Here is an 18,496-nt window from a genome sequence, read left to right on the forward strand (position 1 = left end):
GCTCCATGCTAATGGTCTCAAGAAGCTGGTTCTTCTCCTACTCCTCCACGAAGAAGGCCTCATCAGCGTGGAACAACATGTCCCGGTAGCGACGGTTCTGAGTCTCCAACTCCATGATGTAGCGGTCCTGGTGAAGAACATACTGACCTATCACCTAAAGATAGAGGTTCTCTTCATTGAAGGTAGCCTGGTCCGCAGCTTCCAACTATCTCTGAGTGCTCTGGGTCAGGTCCAAGGCTCAGGGAAGTAGACGGTAAGGTCCACTCTTGAGGTACTCGTGGGCATCACGCCTCATGTGGTGAAGGGCCAAATGCAAGACTGACTAAACACAAGCCTCTATGGACGTCTCCACCTCAAGCTCGGTGAAGGCATATAGCTCGGGCATGATCTCACTGGCAGGAACTCAGAGGTGGATGACAATGCGACCCTAAAGTCCCTCGGGTCCCATCTCTCCATGGCAGACATACTCGATCTATTCGGTAGGAACACCAAGCTCCTTGAGCACTTCATGAAGTAGCTGAGCGAAGCCTCCATAGCTTCCTCCATCGATTGGGAGCTCAATGGATGGTGCCATCTGCAAGGTATCCGCAAAAACGGGGTGAGCAGGTTAGCAGAAGGGTAAGCCATGCATAAAAAGGTGTATGGTCAGTAATTATAACTGAATAGATAGGGCAAACTCCTATTTCTAGTTGCCAATCCTATGGGTCTTGTCCTAGGGTCAAGTATGGCTCTGATACCAACTATGGTGTACCCATGATTTTCATGAAGGGAAATCCACAGATACAAACAATAATGCGATAATTCCCGAAGATCATGACATCACATTACTGAATCACAGTCGTTATCAAACTACATACATCGAATACCTATCTTAGAGAGTACAATAGTAAGGTTTACTCATTATTACAATATCACTTGGTGCAATCACACAGAGCACATAGCGTATCGGACAACATCAGAAGGCATGATCACTGGCGCAGACTCCATCTTCCTCTATCAACTTGAGCGTAGAATGAGACCTTTAGTCCTCCTAGCCATTGCCCTTATCGTCGTACTTGGGCTCCTCACCAGTTACACAATTTTTAGTACGATTTGTACTGGCCACTGGCTCCCACCCTATGCTTTGTGTTTGCTTTGTGGTAAGTGGTATGCATGGGTAAGAGAAAAAGCCTACTATTTGGCTGTGGTTTTCCTATGCAAATTCATCAATATTAATAATAATTCATCAAGTTTTAACCCATCATTTCCACACATCCATCCATCCCATCACACACATCTCACCACACTCTCGCTCTCTAGGCAGCAAGGACAACTCCCTCTCATCCTTGCCTCAGCGGCTAACTGCCGGATCCACCAAAACCCAGGTGGAAGAGAAGAAAGGACACCTCTCACTAAGCAAGGGATCGTCGAACATAGGAATGTCCATGACCGTGGACACAGCTATACATATAGATTGATCAACTCTGTAGAGCGTGTACACCTATAACCACAAGATCACCATCATCAACGCTGTACATTGTCTAGGCTGATGCCGGGCTACCCTCTAACCGGTATGATGCTACCCTACCACTCAGCCCTAGGTCACTCCGGATAGCACCGGAACGCTGAGACTGTGAGACGTAATACCGGGCCGCCAAGGATACTATGTTGTCTTAGGAGGGTTTGGGACGCTAGCCTATGCCTCCCTACATTATCTGCTTACAACCTAATAGTAGTGGCATCGCCCTAGCTAGATGGCATGCTAGTTCCTGCCCATACAAGGATATCTTCTCAAAGGGGATAACCAACACCCCATGCCATAACAGCACCTCCATCCCGGGGATTTGTCCCATGAAGACACTCCTCCCCGGGACCTACTCATCTCACATGTACCCGCCATAGGTACCTCACACGGGGGATGCCTAGGTCACACCGCCCTAGCAAGACTCATCCGTTGACTCATCGTGGCATCCTGCCCAGTCGACTCGACCCCCACCACACCCAAGACACACGCCAAGATCTCCCCAAGTTGTCATCATTATAGTGGCACACAGTGCCTAGCCACTCACAAACAGTCCTCCACTCAGCATCACATCACAGATATATTGCAAGGTAGAAGTAAGTAGCGAGCAAGTAATGCGAGCGTCTATCCAAACAGTGGGTGTGTAGGGGTAAAGTTAAGACAAGGTAATGGCTTTCCAAGAAATTCTATGTATTTGCATGCCTAATAGGATTCTACGAGGTTGGGTGGGACGTGGCACCTGATGACTGGTCGTCTCCGAGTAGTCGTAGTCCTCCTCCTCCTCAGGCAGCTACTCCTCTGGGGCTAAAAACGAGACGTATAGTCGCGATAAGCGACTCCTATAGATAATCACAAAGAAGCAATAGAAATCCAAAAGATCTAAATGCACTGAAACATAAGCCTATGATGTAGAGCTCATTTTTCGAAAAAGTTGGACACTTGATTCATATTTTCCTGAGATCGGATGAATTTTCTATGATTTTTCTAAGTTTAAATCATTTTCTAAAAAAGGAAAAGGGCTAATTAATTCTGGGGGCGACACGTGGTGGCTCCTGATTGGGCGAGGCGGCTCGGGTCCTGATTGGGTGGGGCCGGTCAATGGTCAGCGGTGACCAGTCAACGGTCAATGTTTGATCGGGCCTGGATTGGGCTGGACTTGGGTCGGGTTGGGCCGGTCTAGGTTGGGCCGGGGGCTAGCCATGTGGCTCTGTTGGGCTCTTATTGGGCCCGGCACATGGGGCTGGTTCACGGTGGACTAAGGGCCCAGTGCAGTGTGGACCACTGACTGGTCGACGAGTGGACCGGGTTCATGCGGTACTGGTGCAAGCGGCGCACGGTGCACCGAGTGCACGCGAGTGCGGCAAGGGGCATGGCTTCCACTCTTCCTCCTCGGCCGCGCTCTCGCCAACGGCGAACTTGCTCGGCCGCGCTCTATGGCGGCTCAAGGAGGCAGAGAAGGGGGTATATGGTTCCATGAGGTCACGGTGAATACTCCAAGGGGCTAAAGGTGGCAGATTGAAGCTCACGGCGGCCGACAATGGCACTGCAAATGACGGCGGGGCCCTCTGGGCGTCGGTGAAGCTTCGGCAGGGTCCTTCTAGCCTTCTAGGGCTTCAGCGAGGCTTGCTAGGGCTCCAGGTGCAACTCCAGATGCTCGGGCAAGGCTGGCCATGTTGACAGCGGCACGGCGGCGATGGTGGGTCATGGTTAGGCAGCTGCGCACCTAGGTAGAGCCAATAGGCGCTCCTTTCCTTCAATTGAGGCTCCGGGTGACCCGTAGGACTCAACGCCGGTGTCCAAAACTCACGGCGGGGTCGCGCACGATGGAGCTCAGAGGCGAGGCGAAGCTCGCGGTGGAAGCCTTCCTACCTCTACCGGCTCACGGCGGTCGGAATGGGGCTGCGCCATGGCGGGGTCTGGCCATGGCGAGCGTGCGGGTGCGGCATGACGACGTCGGTCTTCCTGAGCCGTGGCTACTCAGAAAGGCCGCGCTAGCAGTCAGAGCGGTGTGCATGTGTGTGCTGTGCCTTGTGATGGCCAAAAGCGCGAGGCCTGGAGCTTCCTAGGTGGAAGCTTGCGGCTCAGTGGCCATGGCGTATCTACGACGGCAAACACGAAGCAAGGCGGGGGACTCACCGTGGTGGCGTGGGAGATAGGCTGGTGGTGCAGGTGCGAGGTGAGGCAGTGGCGAGGTGATTCAGTGTCGACAGAACCGCGACGGCGATGCAGACATTCGGCGTCGTCTCCGGCTCCAGCGGCCTTGGGCTGGACTCCGGCGGCCTCAGCTCCTCCTCCTCCCTCCTTCTTCTTCCCTCTCGGTCTCAGTGTGGGTGTTGTGGAGTGACATGCGTGACGGCGGGGCGTGGGAAGGGGCTAGGGCACCGGGGCTGCCCTTTTATAGCCGCGCGGCGACCATGGCGGGCGGCAGACGGCGGAGAGAGGTAGGGGGCTCATGTAGGGTGGATAGGGCCTCTAGGCTAGGGTTAAGTGCCACGAGGGGGAGCACGAGAGGTTTGGCGCCTTCCAATCCGGACGCCGGTGGTCAAAATGGGAGGACGGGGTGGTGTCAGCCGTCGGGACCACGACGGCGACGTCAGCCGCGTCGCGGCGCCAGCTGGGGTAGGCTCAGGCGCCATGGATTGCGGACGTGGCGCGCATCCTTGCGGGGGCGTGCAACAGCTCGAACGCGGACGACAGTGATCGCGAACTTTGCCTTGGATCCTCGACGGTGGACACTCTGCCTCGGCTGCAAAAGCAGAGAGGGAAGGAAAAAGGTAGGCGATGACAGGTGGGGCCTCGGGTCCACCTGTCAGCGGCCACGAGAGAGAGAGTGGGTGCGGGCGAGCGGATCTGCGCGGGGGCGAGCTGGGCCGGTCTGCTTGCTGGTCCGCGTGGCGCGGGCGCGCGGGTGAGGGCGAGGGTGAGGCGCTGGGCCATGCTGGCCGACTGGGCTGGTGGCTCTTTCTCTTTTTCCTTTTCTTTTTCTATTTCTATTTTTATTTTTATTTACTCCTTTGGCTTATAAACTTGTATATATGTGCGCGGGTGAGGCCTAACATTTTTTTTCGTTGAACAGTACACAAGCGTGAAGTACATGTCGCAGCAGATCATTAAGTCGTGCAGTACATTGCATTAAGACCGTGTTTAGTTGGGTGAAATTTAGAAATTTGGCTACGGTAACATTTTCATTTTTATTTGGTAATTAGTGTTTAATCATGGGCTAATTAGGCTTAAAACGTTTGTCTCGCGATTTCCAACCAAACTGTGCAATTAGTTTTTTTTTCTATATTTAATGCTCTATGCACGTATCGTAAGATTCAACGTGATGACTACTATCGTATTTTTTTGGGAAAAGTTTTTGGAACTAAACATGGACTAATTTTGAATGGACAAAATAATTTAAAGAGCAGTACAATGCAATTTATTGCCACTGAAAAGGCTATGTTCATTTGACAGCACGCTGAAAAGGGTACACTGCTGAGTATGTGCCTACAATAAGCCCTGTTTAGATCTCACCCAAAAATCAAAAATTTTCAAGATTTTTCGTCACATCAAATTTTGCGGCACATGCATGGAGCATTAAATATAGGTAAAAAGAATAACTAATTACACAGTTTGCCTATAATTGACGAGACGAATCTTTTAAGCCTAAATAGTTCATAATTGGACAATTTTTGTCAAATACAAACGAAAGTGCTACAGTAGCCAAAAGCCAAAAATTTTCGGAACTAGACGCGCCCTAAACGAGTCTGAAAAGGCTACTTCGGTACACCGTTTGTCATCTGAAAAGGCTACGATGAAGTTCTGAGATGAATAGTTCCAGTACGTGAAATTGAAGCATGTGACAACACACAGAAAAGTGCAGTACATGGCTATAGTACATCGGTACTTAGCCCCGTTCGTTGGTCTGAAACTTGGCTGAAAATACTGTTCTGGCTGAAATATTGTGAGAGAAAAATATTGTTCTGGCTAAAAAAAGAAACCGAATATGCCAAGTTTTAGACCAGCCGAACAGCCCCTTAAAGTGCAATACATGATAACACATCCAAAAGTCCACCACATGAATGGTTATGAGAACTACATCAGTCTAAAAGATGCAATACATGATAACACACTGAAAAGTCTAGTACATGACAACATTGTTCATTACTAAACCATACAACTACCAAATCTAACAGACTACTGAGTGCAACGAGGTCACTTTCCCTTCCTTAAAGCATCGGGATTCTTCTCCACTGCTGATTTCGCACGGCGAACACGCTCAAGCTTCTTCTTCCTCTCCTCCATGCGCTGAGCAGCATACCTCCTTTCCGCCTCTTCTTTGTGCTCCTTTTCTGCTGGCTCGTCTTTGCGTCTCTTCTCAAACAACTCCTTCCGCTCCACCTCCCACTCCTTCATTTTCCGCAAATGCTCCTTGTACTTCTCCTTGATCTCAGTGCCGATCCACTCATCAAAATCACATAGCGGTGGAGGGTCCTGCGAAACATGCAACTGTTACGCACCTAATAAAACATACATGATTACTCAGGAAAAATAGTACACAATATCAATTTCTCACCAACAACCCAATGCGGATTTGACGAGGGGTATGGCCAGACTGCCAATTGTCACACATCCAATACCTCTGCTTATATGTTTTCTCTTCGTCAGAAATCGCTACCCTACAACGATCACCGCAGTAGCACATCGGCACTGGAACACCAATAGGCAGTGGCAAACGGGTGAAGGTAGTTCCCACCACCGTCCTATTAAAAAAATAGAACCAATTTTGTTCTAAGAACCGAAAGCAATGAACTGTATAAATGAATCCTAGGGTTTCCATTTGTTGCACATTGATATACTAACGGCAAAATAGAACACGATGGACAAAGGTTACCTTGGTTTACTAGATTTACCACGCCTTGGCATCTCCACAATCGAAGTATTCAAAATCCAAAAGTGAAGAGTCGAGGGAGAGAGGGGGCGGCTGCGCTGAGGGGAGGGAGGGAGAGATGTGACGGCTGCGTTGAGGGGAGGGAGGGAGAGAGGGGGCGTTGGACACCTGGTCGGCGGCAGCGGGCGGCGCGGCCGGATCTGGCGGCGCCAGGTCGAGCGAGTGAAGAGGAGAAATGAGGGAGAGAGAGGAAGGGAGGGAGCTGAGCGCGCCCCTATATCCGTCCGAGCCGCGCTAGGCGGGGTGGCGTGGCTCTGCCGCGCTGGAGTCGGCGCTTGGTTGATTGCCACGCTGGCAGGCCTGCCGTGCCGCCATGCATGGCGCGGCAGCGTGGTTTCGCCGCGCCAGCGCAGTAGGCGTGGCCAAACATTTTAGTTTAAAAAAACGTGTTAGTTTTAAAAATAGTGTTAAAAAAAGGTTAAAAATATAAAAAAATTATATGCCAGCAAGGCCCCTCTCCTCCCTCTTATCTTTTTTACCTAGAGCACAAGTAATACATGCTGAGCTCCACATTTGCAGGGAGCTTCTTGTATCCTCCTTCAAAAAATCAACAGGTCAAAAGCCTCAGTGGATACTATTCTACAGATGTCTGCATGATATCTTACAAGACTTTGCATTTGAACTGCTGCAACTGGCTAATTACTCGAAGTCTTGACAAATTAATGTGAGTGAAGGGCAGTTCTACCAAGTTCTACTTCATGAACTAAACCATGCTTGTAATTCTCAGTGTAGCAAAATGCCTTGGGCGTGTGCATCACTGGAAGCAAATTACCAACCACAGGTGACTTTCATTTAATGACTAAACCATGCTTCTAATTCTCAGTATAGCAAAATGCCAACTTGGAGTTATGTATTCCATTGGGCAGGCTTTCGGTTGTTATGACTTGTCCCCTATGACTAAACCATGCTTTCAGTGAAGATTCTGAAATTTTACCTTTTTGCATTTCATATGAATTGTGCCCTATGCTAGAAACTTTTACAATTTATCTGTAGATTCAAATGGAAATATTGATGATTCCATTTTGTGCATCTATGCAATGTTACTGGATGTAACACTCATTGTTGACTTGTTTGATGATTAGAATGTTGTGTGGGTTTGTTTATTATTTTGCTGCTAGACAAGGTCTGATGTATATAAGACCGTGGCATCAAGATTTTTACTTTTTTTCTGTTTCTAAAAATTGTCATTAGAGACTCGAGTAGCCAAAACGAGTATCTGATGAGATCGACTCTCGTCATCACAAAACAAGTCTATGATGAAGGGTCATCAGAGACGTGCCTATTCAATATGCGTCGTTGATGTCTTAACATCAGTGATGTGGTTTTATGTGTCACTGATGTGTTCACATCAGAGACGTAATAAAAGTGACGCGTTTTTTCGCGTCTCTAATCTGTGTTTTTGACATAGTGCACCTCTGGAAACTCATTTTCAGAAGCGGGTGTCTCTGGAAATGTTTTTCCAGAGGTGGTTGTTTGAGCTTGTCATAGCCATCCTGACATGAGGTCATTACTGATCATTTAATTTAACAGGCATGTATGATTGATAGTACCCAAATCGTCGTGCCCAATAATATCTCATGACACAATCAAGCGTAAATATATAAAGGATTTCATGGAGTCACTTGGTGCGAAAACATATTACCCATATAGGTTCGTGGCTAATGAATCCATATGATCATCTCCATCATCGACAAGAGCTTATAATTAGTTACACACATGAAGGATCACATGCAGTGCCATGAATTAGTAACTAAGAGGACACAAGCAGTGATAAAATTAATTTCAAAATGATACAATAAACTCTTGTTAGCTGAATCCCGTGCACGTTCTGCATTAGCATTCTTGTAATTTAGGCAATGCATGTTTCAAATTATGTAATAGCTAGCTACATGATAAGAAACGGTGTAGCACCAGAACCGTGCTGCGTTCACGGTGCGGTGACCAGGTCTTCCGCCACGCACGTATGACAAACGACCCCGCGCTTCAGGCGGGCATGGCGCAGCGTGCGCTGGCGTGGCGGGGATATCGAATCTAGCGATCATGTAAACACCGTATGAATAAAGAGATGAGAACAACCTGAAAAGAACCGCAACGTTCAGGCGGCGAAAACTGAAACTCTCTTGTGTGTGCTGTGTTGTGAGCCACGCCGTGCGAGGTGAGTGATCGCCGGCCAACGCCGACCGTCGTCGGGCATCCCACTCCGGGAGCCGGCGCCAACAAGTGGTACCAGAGCCGCGGTGTATGTTCTACGGTGGTTCCGTAAGCCCGCCGCGTGAACCACCTCGGAAGAAGTTCGTCGTCCCAAAAAGGTCGCCGCCGCCGTCGGAGATGGGCGGCGCGGACGCGTCAGAATCAAGCAGATCGGGGCATGGAGTCCGGGAGGGCTCCTTGATGTGGCCTATGCTCACGCGCTTGAATTACGCTGAGTGGGCAACGCTCATGCAGTGCAATTTCGAGATCCTAGAGGTGTGGGAGGCGATTGAACCTGGTAGCGAGGGGATCAAGCGAACGCAGGACCGGCAGGCCATGGGCGGCCTTCTGCGTTTGGTTCCCCAAGAGATGTGGCAGATGCTGGGGGCCAAGAAGACTGTCAAGGAGGCGTGGCAGGCAGTGAAGGACATGCGTGTTGGAGCCGAGCGCGTGAACGAGGCCAATGCCTAGCGTCTGCTATAGGAGTTTGAGAACATCGCCTTAAAGGATGGCGAGACGGTGGACGCGTTCACCCTGCGCATTAGCGCTCGAGCGGCGGATCTGCGTACATCTGGTGAGAACATTACTGATGCTCGTGTTGTGAAGAAGATGTTGCGGGTACTTCCCAAAAGCTATGCGCAGATCGCGATCTCCATCGAGACGCTGCTTGATCTCAAAACCCTGACCATTGAGGAGTTGGTCGGGCATCTCAAGATGGCTGAGGATCGCCTTGGGATAGAGGTGGTCACTGATAAGACGGGAAAACTCCTCTTGACGGAGGAGGACTAGGTGGCCAGGAACCGCCATCGACTGTTACCCGAGTCCTCTTCGTCGAGTGGAGGCAAGAAGAAGGTTGGGAAGTCGAAGAATGGAGGCGGTGGTGTTCGAGGCGAACGCGGTGATCGCGGTGAGAAGAAAGAGCCTGTTGTCAAACTAACATCGATGGGCACTCTGAGGAGGAAAGGCAATGCAGGAACTGTGGCATCTATGGCCACTGGGCGGAGGACTGCAAGAGGCCCAAGAAGGAGCGCAAGGAAGAGGCTCATCACGCACAGGCGGACGCCGATCACCCATCGATCCTACTGGCCATGGTGCACGCTGTGCGTGTACATCTGCACGGCAACGAGCAGCCCAGGGGGTGTGCGACATGCCAGGTCATGCATCTCCATGAGAAGAAGGTGCACCCCGGCGAGAGTGATGAAGCCGGAGATGTCTGGGTCCTTGACATGGGGGCCAACAATCATATGATGGGGCGCCGCGATGCACTCGCGTCGCTGGACACGTCTGTGCGTGGCATGGTACAGTTCGATGATGGATCGCTCGTCGAAATCGAAGGCATCGGCTCAGTGGTGCTTCAATCCAAGGCCAAGGGGCACAAGGTACTCACCGAAGTCTACTTCATTCCTAAACTTAAAAGTAATATTGTAAGCTTGGGTCAATTAGAAGAGGGAGGCTACAAAATTGTGATAGAAAAAGGCTTTTGCAATGTGTTTGATGTCGAGCACTCTCTGCTGGCTCGAGCACTGCGTGTGAAGAATCGCCTGTATCTGTTGACAACGCAAATTGTAGCTCTTGTTTGTCTGACAGCCAAGACAAGTGACGAGGCATGGGTGTGGCATGGCCGGTATGGTCATCTCAATTTTCGTGCACTCCGTGATCTTGGCCAGAAAGGAATGGTGGAGGGCATGCCAGTGATTGACAGGGTTGAGGAGTTTTGTGATAACTGTGTATTAGGAAAACAGCATCGGCAACCCTTTCCTGCTGTGGCAAATCATCGTGGTGAGAAGCCCCTGGATTTGTTCCATGCCGATTTGTGTGGCCAAATTAGGCCAAAGATACTGGGAGGTAAAAACTATTTTCTGCTCATAGTTGATGATAATACAAGATACATGTGGATTGAGCTGCTAGCAACCAAAGATGAAGCGTTCAAGTGTTTTAAGCGTGTAATGGCACTAGCAGAGACAGAACAAGGTGGGAGGCTCAGGGCTTTTCGTAGTGACCACGGTGGTGAATTCAACTCCATCGAGTTTAAAGAGTATTGCGACGAACATGGAGTTAAACACTATACCACGACGCCATATACACCACAACAAAATGGCGTTGTGGAACGGCGTAATCGCACTGTTGTGGAGATGGCGAGGTGCCTGCTGAAAAGTAAGGGTGTACCTGGAGAGTTTTGGGGAGAGGCAGTGACAAGAGCGGTTTACGTACTGAACCGTGCTCCAACAAGTAGCCTCCAAGGTAAAACACCTTATGAAGCATGGTATAATCGGAAGCCCAAAGTGCACCACCTGCGTACCTTTGGTTGCATCGCTTATGTCAAGCAGATAGGTCCTGGTGTGTCCAAGCTGTCTGACAGGTCAGTCCCGATGGTGTTGATGGGATATGAAACAGGAACGAAGGGCTATAGACTTTATGATCCAGTGGCTAAGAAACTGCATATATCCAGGGATGTGATCTTTGCTGAAAATCGAACTTGGAAGTGGAATCAAGAAGTTGAGTCAGGTGCTGGTATTCCTGTGTTTGATGTTGAACATTATACTATTGCCGGACAGGGCACAGTAACTGACGGTGCGGGTTCAGACTCACAGTCCATGACTGAAAGTTCAGTAGATTTAGTTGCTGAATCTCTCTCACCTGTGTAGTGGTCGATTGACACTGATGCAACATCACCCCAAGCAACACCTCCTGGTAGTCCTCATACACCAGGAGTCGAGTATGCAACACCACCAACTGGAGATTCAGTGGATTCAGAAGGGGTTCAGTTGAGGTACAGAACTATGCAAAATATCATTGATACCTCTGAAGAAGTCCAGGACTTCGAATATAGTGGGTTGTGCTACTTGACTGCAGAAGAACCTAACAATGTTGGGGATGCTCTTCGGGAGAAGTGTTGGAGAGATGCAATGGTAACTGAAATGGAATCAATTCAGGCTAATAGAACATGGGAGCTGGCTGATTTACCAAAAGGTCATAAGGCCATCGGCCTGAAGTGGGTTTTCAAGGTGAAAAAGGACCCTTAGGGAAAAATAATCAAACATAAGGCCAGACTTGTGGCAAAGGGCTATGCTCAGCGTGAGGGGGTGAACTTTGAGGAGGTCTTCACTCCTATAGCCAGAATTGAGACTGTGAGATTATTGTTGGCTCTAGCAGCAAGATGTGGTTGGAGAGTGCATCATATGGATGTCAAATCGGCATTCTTGAATGGAGATTTGGTAGAGGAGGTATATGTCCAACAACCTCTCGGCTTTGTTGTTGAAAATGGAAATGGTAAGGTACTCAAACTGAAGAAGGCTTTGTATGGGTTGCGTCAAGCACCCAGAGCTTGGAATGCAAGACTTGACAAAGAGCTTTTGAAGCTGGGCTTTGTCAGGAACCCACTGGATCATGCTGTGTACAGGCGTGCTGAAAACAAAGGTTTCCTCCTAGTGGGTGTCTATGTAGATGATTTGATAATCATAGGGACAAGACAAGAGAGCATTGATGCATTCAAGAAACAAATGATGAGCAGCTTCAGTATGAGTGATCTTGGCCTACTGTCCTATATACTTGGGGATGGAGGTCAATCAGAGAGAAGGGGTGACTACACTTTGTCAGAGTGCATATACTATAAAAATTCTTGAGCAAGCTGGTATGAAAGGATGCAATCCTTGTCATATTCCTATGGAGAACAAGTTGAAGCTGAGCAAGAATGATAAGTCCCCACCTGTTGATGCAACAAAGTACAGGAGTATAATTGGGAGCCTAAGATATTTGGTGAACACTAGACCAGATATTGCTTATTCAGTTGGTATTGTAAGTAGATACATGGAGGCACCAAAGACAAGTCACTGGGCAGCAGTGAAACAGATACTCAAGTACCTAGCTGGTACTATAAGGTATGGCTGCAGATATATGAGATCAAGCACTTCAGAATCCAAGCTTCTGGGATTCAGTGACAGTGATCTGGCCGGTGACATAGATGATAGAAAAAGTACTGGTGGCTCAGTATTCTTCTTGGGCATGAATTTGGTCACATGGGTGTCACAGAAACAAAGAGTGGTTGCTCCATCGTCATGTGAGGCCGAGTACATTGCAAGTGCAAATGCAGCTTGTCAGGGTATTTGGCCCAGCAGGTTGTTGGGAGAACTGCTGGGCATTCAGGCTCCAAAGGTCAGTCTCCTTGTTGATAACAAATCTGCCATAGCTTTGAGCAAGAATCCTGTTCATCATGATCGAAGCAAGCACATAGATACCAGGTATCATTTTGTCAGAGATTGTGTTGAGAATGGCAGCATTGACATTGATCATGTGAGCACTCAGAACCAGTTGGCTGATATTCTGACGAAGGCATTGGCAAAGGTCAGATTCATAGAGCTGAGGCAGCAGCTGGGAGTAATTGATGTGCAGCGGGATTAGGGGGTGATTGTTAGCTGAATCCTGTGCACGTTCTGCATTAGCATTCTTGAAATTTAGGCAATGCATGTTTCCAATTATGTAATAGCTAGCTGCATGATAAGAAACGGTGTAGCACCAGAACCGTGCTGCGTTCACGGTGCGGTGACCAGGTCTTCTGCCACGCACGTATGACAAACGACCCCGCGCTTCAGGCGGGCATGGCACAGCGTGCGCGGCCGTGGTGGGGATATCGGATCTAGCGATCATGTAAACACCGTATAATAGAGATGAGAACAACCCGAAAAGGGCCGCAACGTTCAGGCGGCGAAAACTGAAATTCTCTCGTGTGTGCTGTGTCGTGAGCCATGCCGTGCGAGGTGAGTGATCGCCGGCCAACGCCGACCGCCGTCGGGCATCCCACTCCGGGAGCCGGCGCCATGTAACACCCGGTTTTAAGGACAAAGCCGAATGCACACCATATGTGAGCCCTGGTAATCAAACCTCACATATAGCTACAAATGAAGGGGCAGTATCAATTCACAATGCTTAATATATAGCGAACTTAGCAAAAGAGATAACCTTAGAAAGCAATCAACAGATAGACAACTCTGATCTCCGGGTGCAGACTTCACTCCACTGGATCCAACTGACTGGTTGATCACAAGCCTAACTCCTTCAGACTCCAGCAGCCTGAGATGTGGGGGAAATTGCAAGGGTGAGTCCATGTCGAACTCAACAAATATAGCAACAAGGTAGTGCATTCCATAGCCACATGATCATGTATGATTGAATAATAAATAGCTCAAAATAACTCAGTTAAGCATGATTTAACAAGTGCTCATCTTTGGCGTAAGAATCCCTTGGCCGCTCGTGACCGTGAGCACGACTGATATATCAGTTTATTAAACTCTGCGCAGAGGTGTACACTTTCACTGTGAGTCATGATTTCCAAATGTATGGGTTTGCAAGGTCCAAACACCAGAAATCATATAAAGCTGCTCAGAGGTTCGTCTAACCGGGAAGGGCCGCAGGGTCATCGGATATAGGAACCCCCCTTCCATTTAAAGGCCGCTTCCATAGCAAGGCACAATAGGACAGAGGCTATCCTATACCCAACTCGCAGTATCCTCTAAGCCTGCTAGAAAAGGTCTCCCAAGCAACTAGAGCCAGAGCCATATAGCCCTCACAGCTGTACTGTAAGTCCCGGATGATCACTTACAAATGAGACCTTGTGGAGAGGGAATTTAACCCTCCTGTTGTTGCTAACAAGTCATCTCTTGTGTTTATAGCATATTCATTAATCAAGCTTCAAGATCATGGTCACAGAAAGAAAACCCAAACTATACTTGCCTTAAACACCGATCCTTCGGTAAGCTTTAATCTTCAACGTTTTTTTCTTCTTCTTCTCCAACTTCTTATAGATCACCAACGCAAAACTCACCGACTGGACAAGACCGAAAAGCACCATACAAGCATCCGAACAAGCATGCATAGCAAACATACTAGATTAGAACAATACACCAATCAATGAAAAGATTCGAAATCTAATTTACGCATTGCTACGATCACACACGCGAAAGGCACACTAATCGGAGCTACGGTAAAATAGAAACATCTATCGAAGGATTTGCGTTGGAAAGAAAACTATATGCTTTATCTATTTTAATGATCATAAAACATGTATAAGATATCTCAGGGGAATATCTAAAATTGAGTTAAGTCATTTTATACTTGAGTTATTAGATTTAGAAAACTAAGATAAATTAATCATATCTTAATTATAAATATCTTGATATCATTTATGCAAATTAAATTGAAATATAATAACAAATGAGAGTATATATATTCAAAGTATATATGTCACATTTAAACTTGACAAATTACAATTTAAAGACATACATGTTTATGTCACTAATTAATCATATTTTATTAATCAACATATCTCATATTATATAAAGTATTTAAACTTTACTTTAGAAATATAGAACATGTGAGAGCAACTAATAGAACAATTATATTATGTCTCATAATTGATCTAAGCAAGTCATAATTAAAAAGGCATTAATGTTGGCATACGTCATATTTTATAATTATAAAAGATTATATATATACTTTTAATCATTTAAACATCTATAAATTAAAAACATAAATCATGTGAGGGCATCTATTTATACTTAACACATATGCAACATTCAACTAATTATAATCTAAGACTGTACTGAAGTTACTGATTAATCAGATTAACAGGTTATATATAATCACCGGAATACAAAACCTATATTGTTTCTAGTTATAAAACTAATTATAAGCATGTTAACCAATTTAATATTTAGCTATATATGAAAAATCATGTGTCATGAAAAACATTGCCCCTAACATATCATTCACGTCAGCACGTACCAAACGCAACTTAAACGGTGCAAAACGAAATTAGAACTTAAATTGCTCTTAATTAACAAGTTATTGAATAATCCTTAATCAAATTAATATTCAACTTATAAATTTCCAAGATGTGAGATATGTTAATCATCGCTGCAAACACGTATCACACACTGCGATGAAACTCGTGCAATCGAATCGACATCAAAAACCTAAATCGATTTTAATTAATCAGTGATTAATTAATTATAGACACAATTAATATTTTAATAAAATAAATTCATAAACATGTGATATAAAAACTAATAACTCTACTGCGTAGATCTCGACGACACGAAACTAACGCAACTGGAACGAACTGAAACGAATTTAAAACGAAGAAACGACAGAGATTAAACGAACCAGTGGCATTCTTGTAAATACGATCATCTTCCTCCTTGGTCTATCTACGGAACGTACGTGGCCTCCATGTTCACTGAAGGCTGCTGCTGCTCACGCGCTGGCAGGGAGGGGCTCGGCTGGGGCTTGCTGGCCAGCCAGCGGCGCAGCGCCGGGACAGGGGCAGCGCAGGTCCAGCGCAGCGCGGGATGGCTGGGCCCGCTCGGCCCGCACCTGTGGCGGTGGCCATCCGGCCATGAGCGGCAGCGGCGCTTGCTGCTCTCAGCCGCAGCAGGGAGGCCGGCCGTGGGGCGCGCGGCCCTAGGGGCAGGCGGCCGACGACCGTAGGAGCGCGGCATGGCAGCGTGGGCAGCGGCCGGCGCCGGAAGATGGCCGAGCACGCAGAACACGTCGGGGACCATGGTGGAGCTCGCCGGAAAAGAGAAAACAAGGTTAGGGAAAGCATCAAACGGACATGGATTCGAGAAACGGAAGACACGACGGCGTAAAGGACGAAGAGGGCTACCTTCTAGTGGTGGCGGTTGTCGTCGGGAACGGACGAGATGGTCAGAAAAGCTCATCGAAGAGTTCGTCGGAAACTGGAGAACTTCAGCGTCCGATCTGCGGGGCTACGTGTGGCGGCTCGAAAAACGGGCTGTACTTCTGGAATCCTCGCGTCGAGGGCTACGCCGGCATATATATATACACGTAGGGTTTGAATATTTTGGAAATCCGAGATATTTTAGTAAATATTGATTTTCGGAATTAAAATAATTACAGAAAATCGGAAATTACTATTTAGGCTCCGAAAAAAATATCTCTGAGCTCCGAAAAATACTAGAAAAATTCCTGGGAATAGATGAAAGGATAAGGAACACAACCAAAGTGGTTTAGCTCCCGAAAAAGACTTTTGCATTGATCAAGGAAAAAGATAAAACTCTAAGAAATATGAATTTAATCCCGAAAAAGGTCGCAAAGATTCCTGGAAAGTGAGGCATCGTCCTAACGTGTCTTAAAACCTTTTCCAAGCCTTTAGATTTTAAAAACAAGGCATCTTATCTAACTTTTGTTTTTGCAAATTTTCAAATTCTTTTTAAACCACTACTTGAAAGCAATATTTTAAAGATTGAGATTTAAATTTATTTTCCAAACCACTCATCACAAAAGTATCAATGCAACGGTATGTATGCGCAAACATGTTGTTACCCTTACGTTGGATTTTAATTTAAAGAAAAATTTCTTTTACCTATGTTTTTATGAGCACAAAACAATTAACAGAAATCATTTTACTCTTTTTAGAAAGTAGCTAATTTTAGGGTGTTACACGCCAACAAGTCTTAATGATAATAAATTTTGTTCCGTGCATGTTGTCTTAGAGTGGCGCTTCCTGATCAGCAAAGGGAAGGCATGTCCATTCGCCTTGTTATATACTCATCAGCTGTCAAAGATTTTCTTGAGCTCATCAAATTTCATAGTGAAGACAAGGAGAAATGAAATGACTGTAAATGTCATTGTTCCATACGTCGCATACGTGCAAGAGGTTGCCCAGATGTATCTATCCCCGTCTCGCATCCCTGCATAAACCACGATGCGGACAGCATAGCTGAGGATGCTGCACAGCCCGCAGAGCAACAAGGCTTTGATCTGCCAGCTCAGTGATGCCGTGTGGCCTTCCATGCTGTACTTCGAATGGGTGAGCACGGCTAGTGAGAACAACGCAGGAAGTAGCCCGACAGAAGATACCAGGACAGGTTGGCGTCTTGTTCCCTCCAGGCATTCGCAGACGTCCTACTACTGTCTGCTGGTGCAGTAGTGCTGCCACTAGTTGCTGGCTGGAGTTGCTCATCCACGGCGTTCCACAAGAAGTAAATCACAACCACGACGATGATCACAAAGAACGTGAAGAAGACATTCATCCGCAGGATGTCCTCAGCAGCCACAACGCTAGCCAGGACGACGAACAGCAGTGCGACGTAGGCGAGAACGGGTTTGTATACCTTGGCCATACGTCGTCTTTCATTGTAGAACATAATGCGGGCTGGCACCGTGCAGAGGAGCACCTGGAGGAGTCCAAAGATAACGCCATAGAACAAGAAGAATTTAGGTACCACGGCCATGAACCCACGGCCACGGGTCTGGTGGGAGGAGACATTCACGTGGCCGACTGTACCAGATAGCCCTGCAAACGCCATGTACACGACCTTCGTAGACAAGTAGAACTAGAGCTTTAGTTCTTCCTTGAAATGTCCCCAGTTCAGATCAACTTCTCCGCTGCCAAACGTCCGCCAGGATAAGGCGGCCACTAGCGCAAGCAACAGGAGCAAGGGAGGAAGCATGGCCACCGAGTGGACACTGTTGTCCAAAAACAGCAGTAGGGCAGCAGCACCGAGCATTCGCAGGACAGTCGACAGGTAGGCTATCATTCCTCGACAGTACTTGCTCTGGATGCACCGACTGCTGCTCATTCCGACCACGTGGATACAGGAAGACAGGACGAAGCTCATGAGATAAATGATGGCCGTCCAGCCCCAGCCTGATTTGTGGTGTTGTTGCCACATCTTAATGGACAAAGACACGACCAGGAACAGATCCACCAGTGGCATTCCCTTGCTGAAGAACACACGGGAGTGTGTCATCAAGATTCAAATGGTGGGCGGCGTTGTTGGTTGTGGTTGTTTCCACCGGCCTGCCAGACTAATAAATTTAAAGAAAAACAACACAACAATAAACCATTTATA

The 18,496-nt window shown here is 47.4% G+C and overlaps 2 protein-coding genes across 2 annotated transcripts; one reads left to right on the forward strand and one right to left on the reverse strand.

Annotated features, from left to right (window-relative positions):
• Positions 1-5,698: 5,698 nt before the first annotated feature.
• Positions 5,699-6,409, reverse strand: LOC136474390 (uncharacterized). Its single transcript, XM_066471978.1, has 3 exons — positions 6,378-6,409; positions 6,060-6,255; positions 5,699-5,977 (listed from the first exon to the last, which is right to left on the reverse strand). Exons 1-3 carry the CDS (start codon positions 6,407-6,409, stop codon positions 5,699-5,701), a joined length of 507 nt encoding a protein of 168 aa, XP_066328075.1.
• Positions 6,410-12,287: 5,878 nt separating this feature from the next.
• Positions 12,288-13,022, forward strand: LOC136470409 (secreted RxLR effector protein 161-like). The gene has a single exon (XM_066468265.1). The coding sequence runs from the start codon at positions 12,288-12,290 to the stop codon at positions 13,020-13,022; it is 735 nt and encodes a 244-aa protein (XP_066324362.1).
• The last annotated feature ends 5,474 nt before the right edge of the window (positions 13,023-18,496 follow it).

Source organism: Miscanthus floridulus, chromosome 8 (genome assembly GCF_019320115.1).
Source record: "Miscanthus floridulus cultivar M001 chromosome 8, ASM1932011v1, whole genome shotgun sequence".
NCBI classification, from domain to species: Eukaryota; Viridiplantae; Streptophyta; class Magnoliopsida; order Poales; family Poaceae; genus Miscanthus; species Miscanthus floridulus.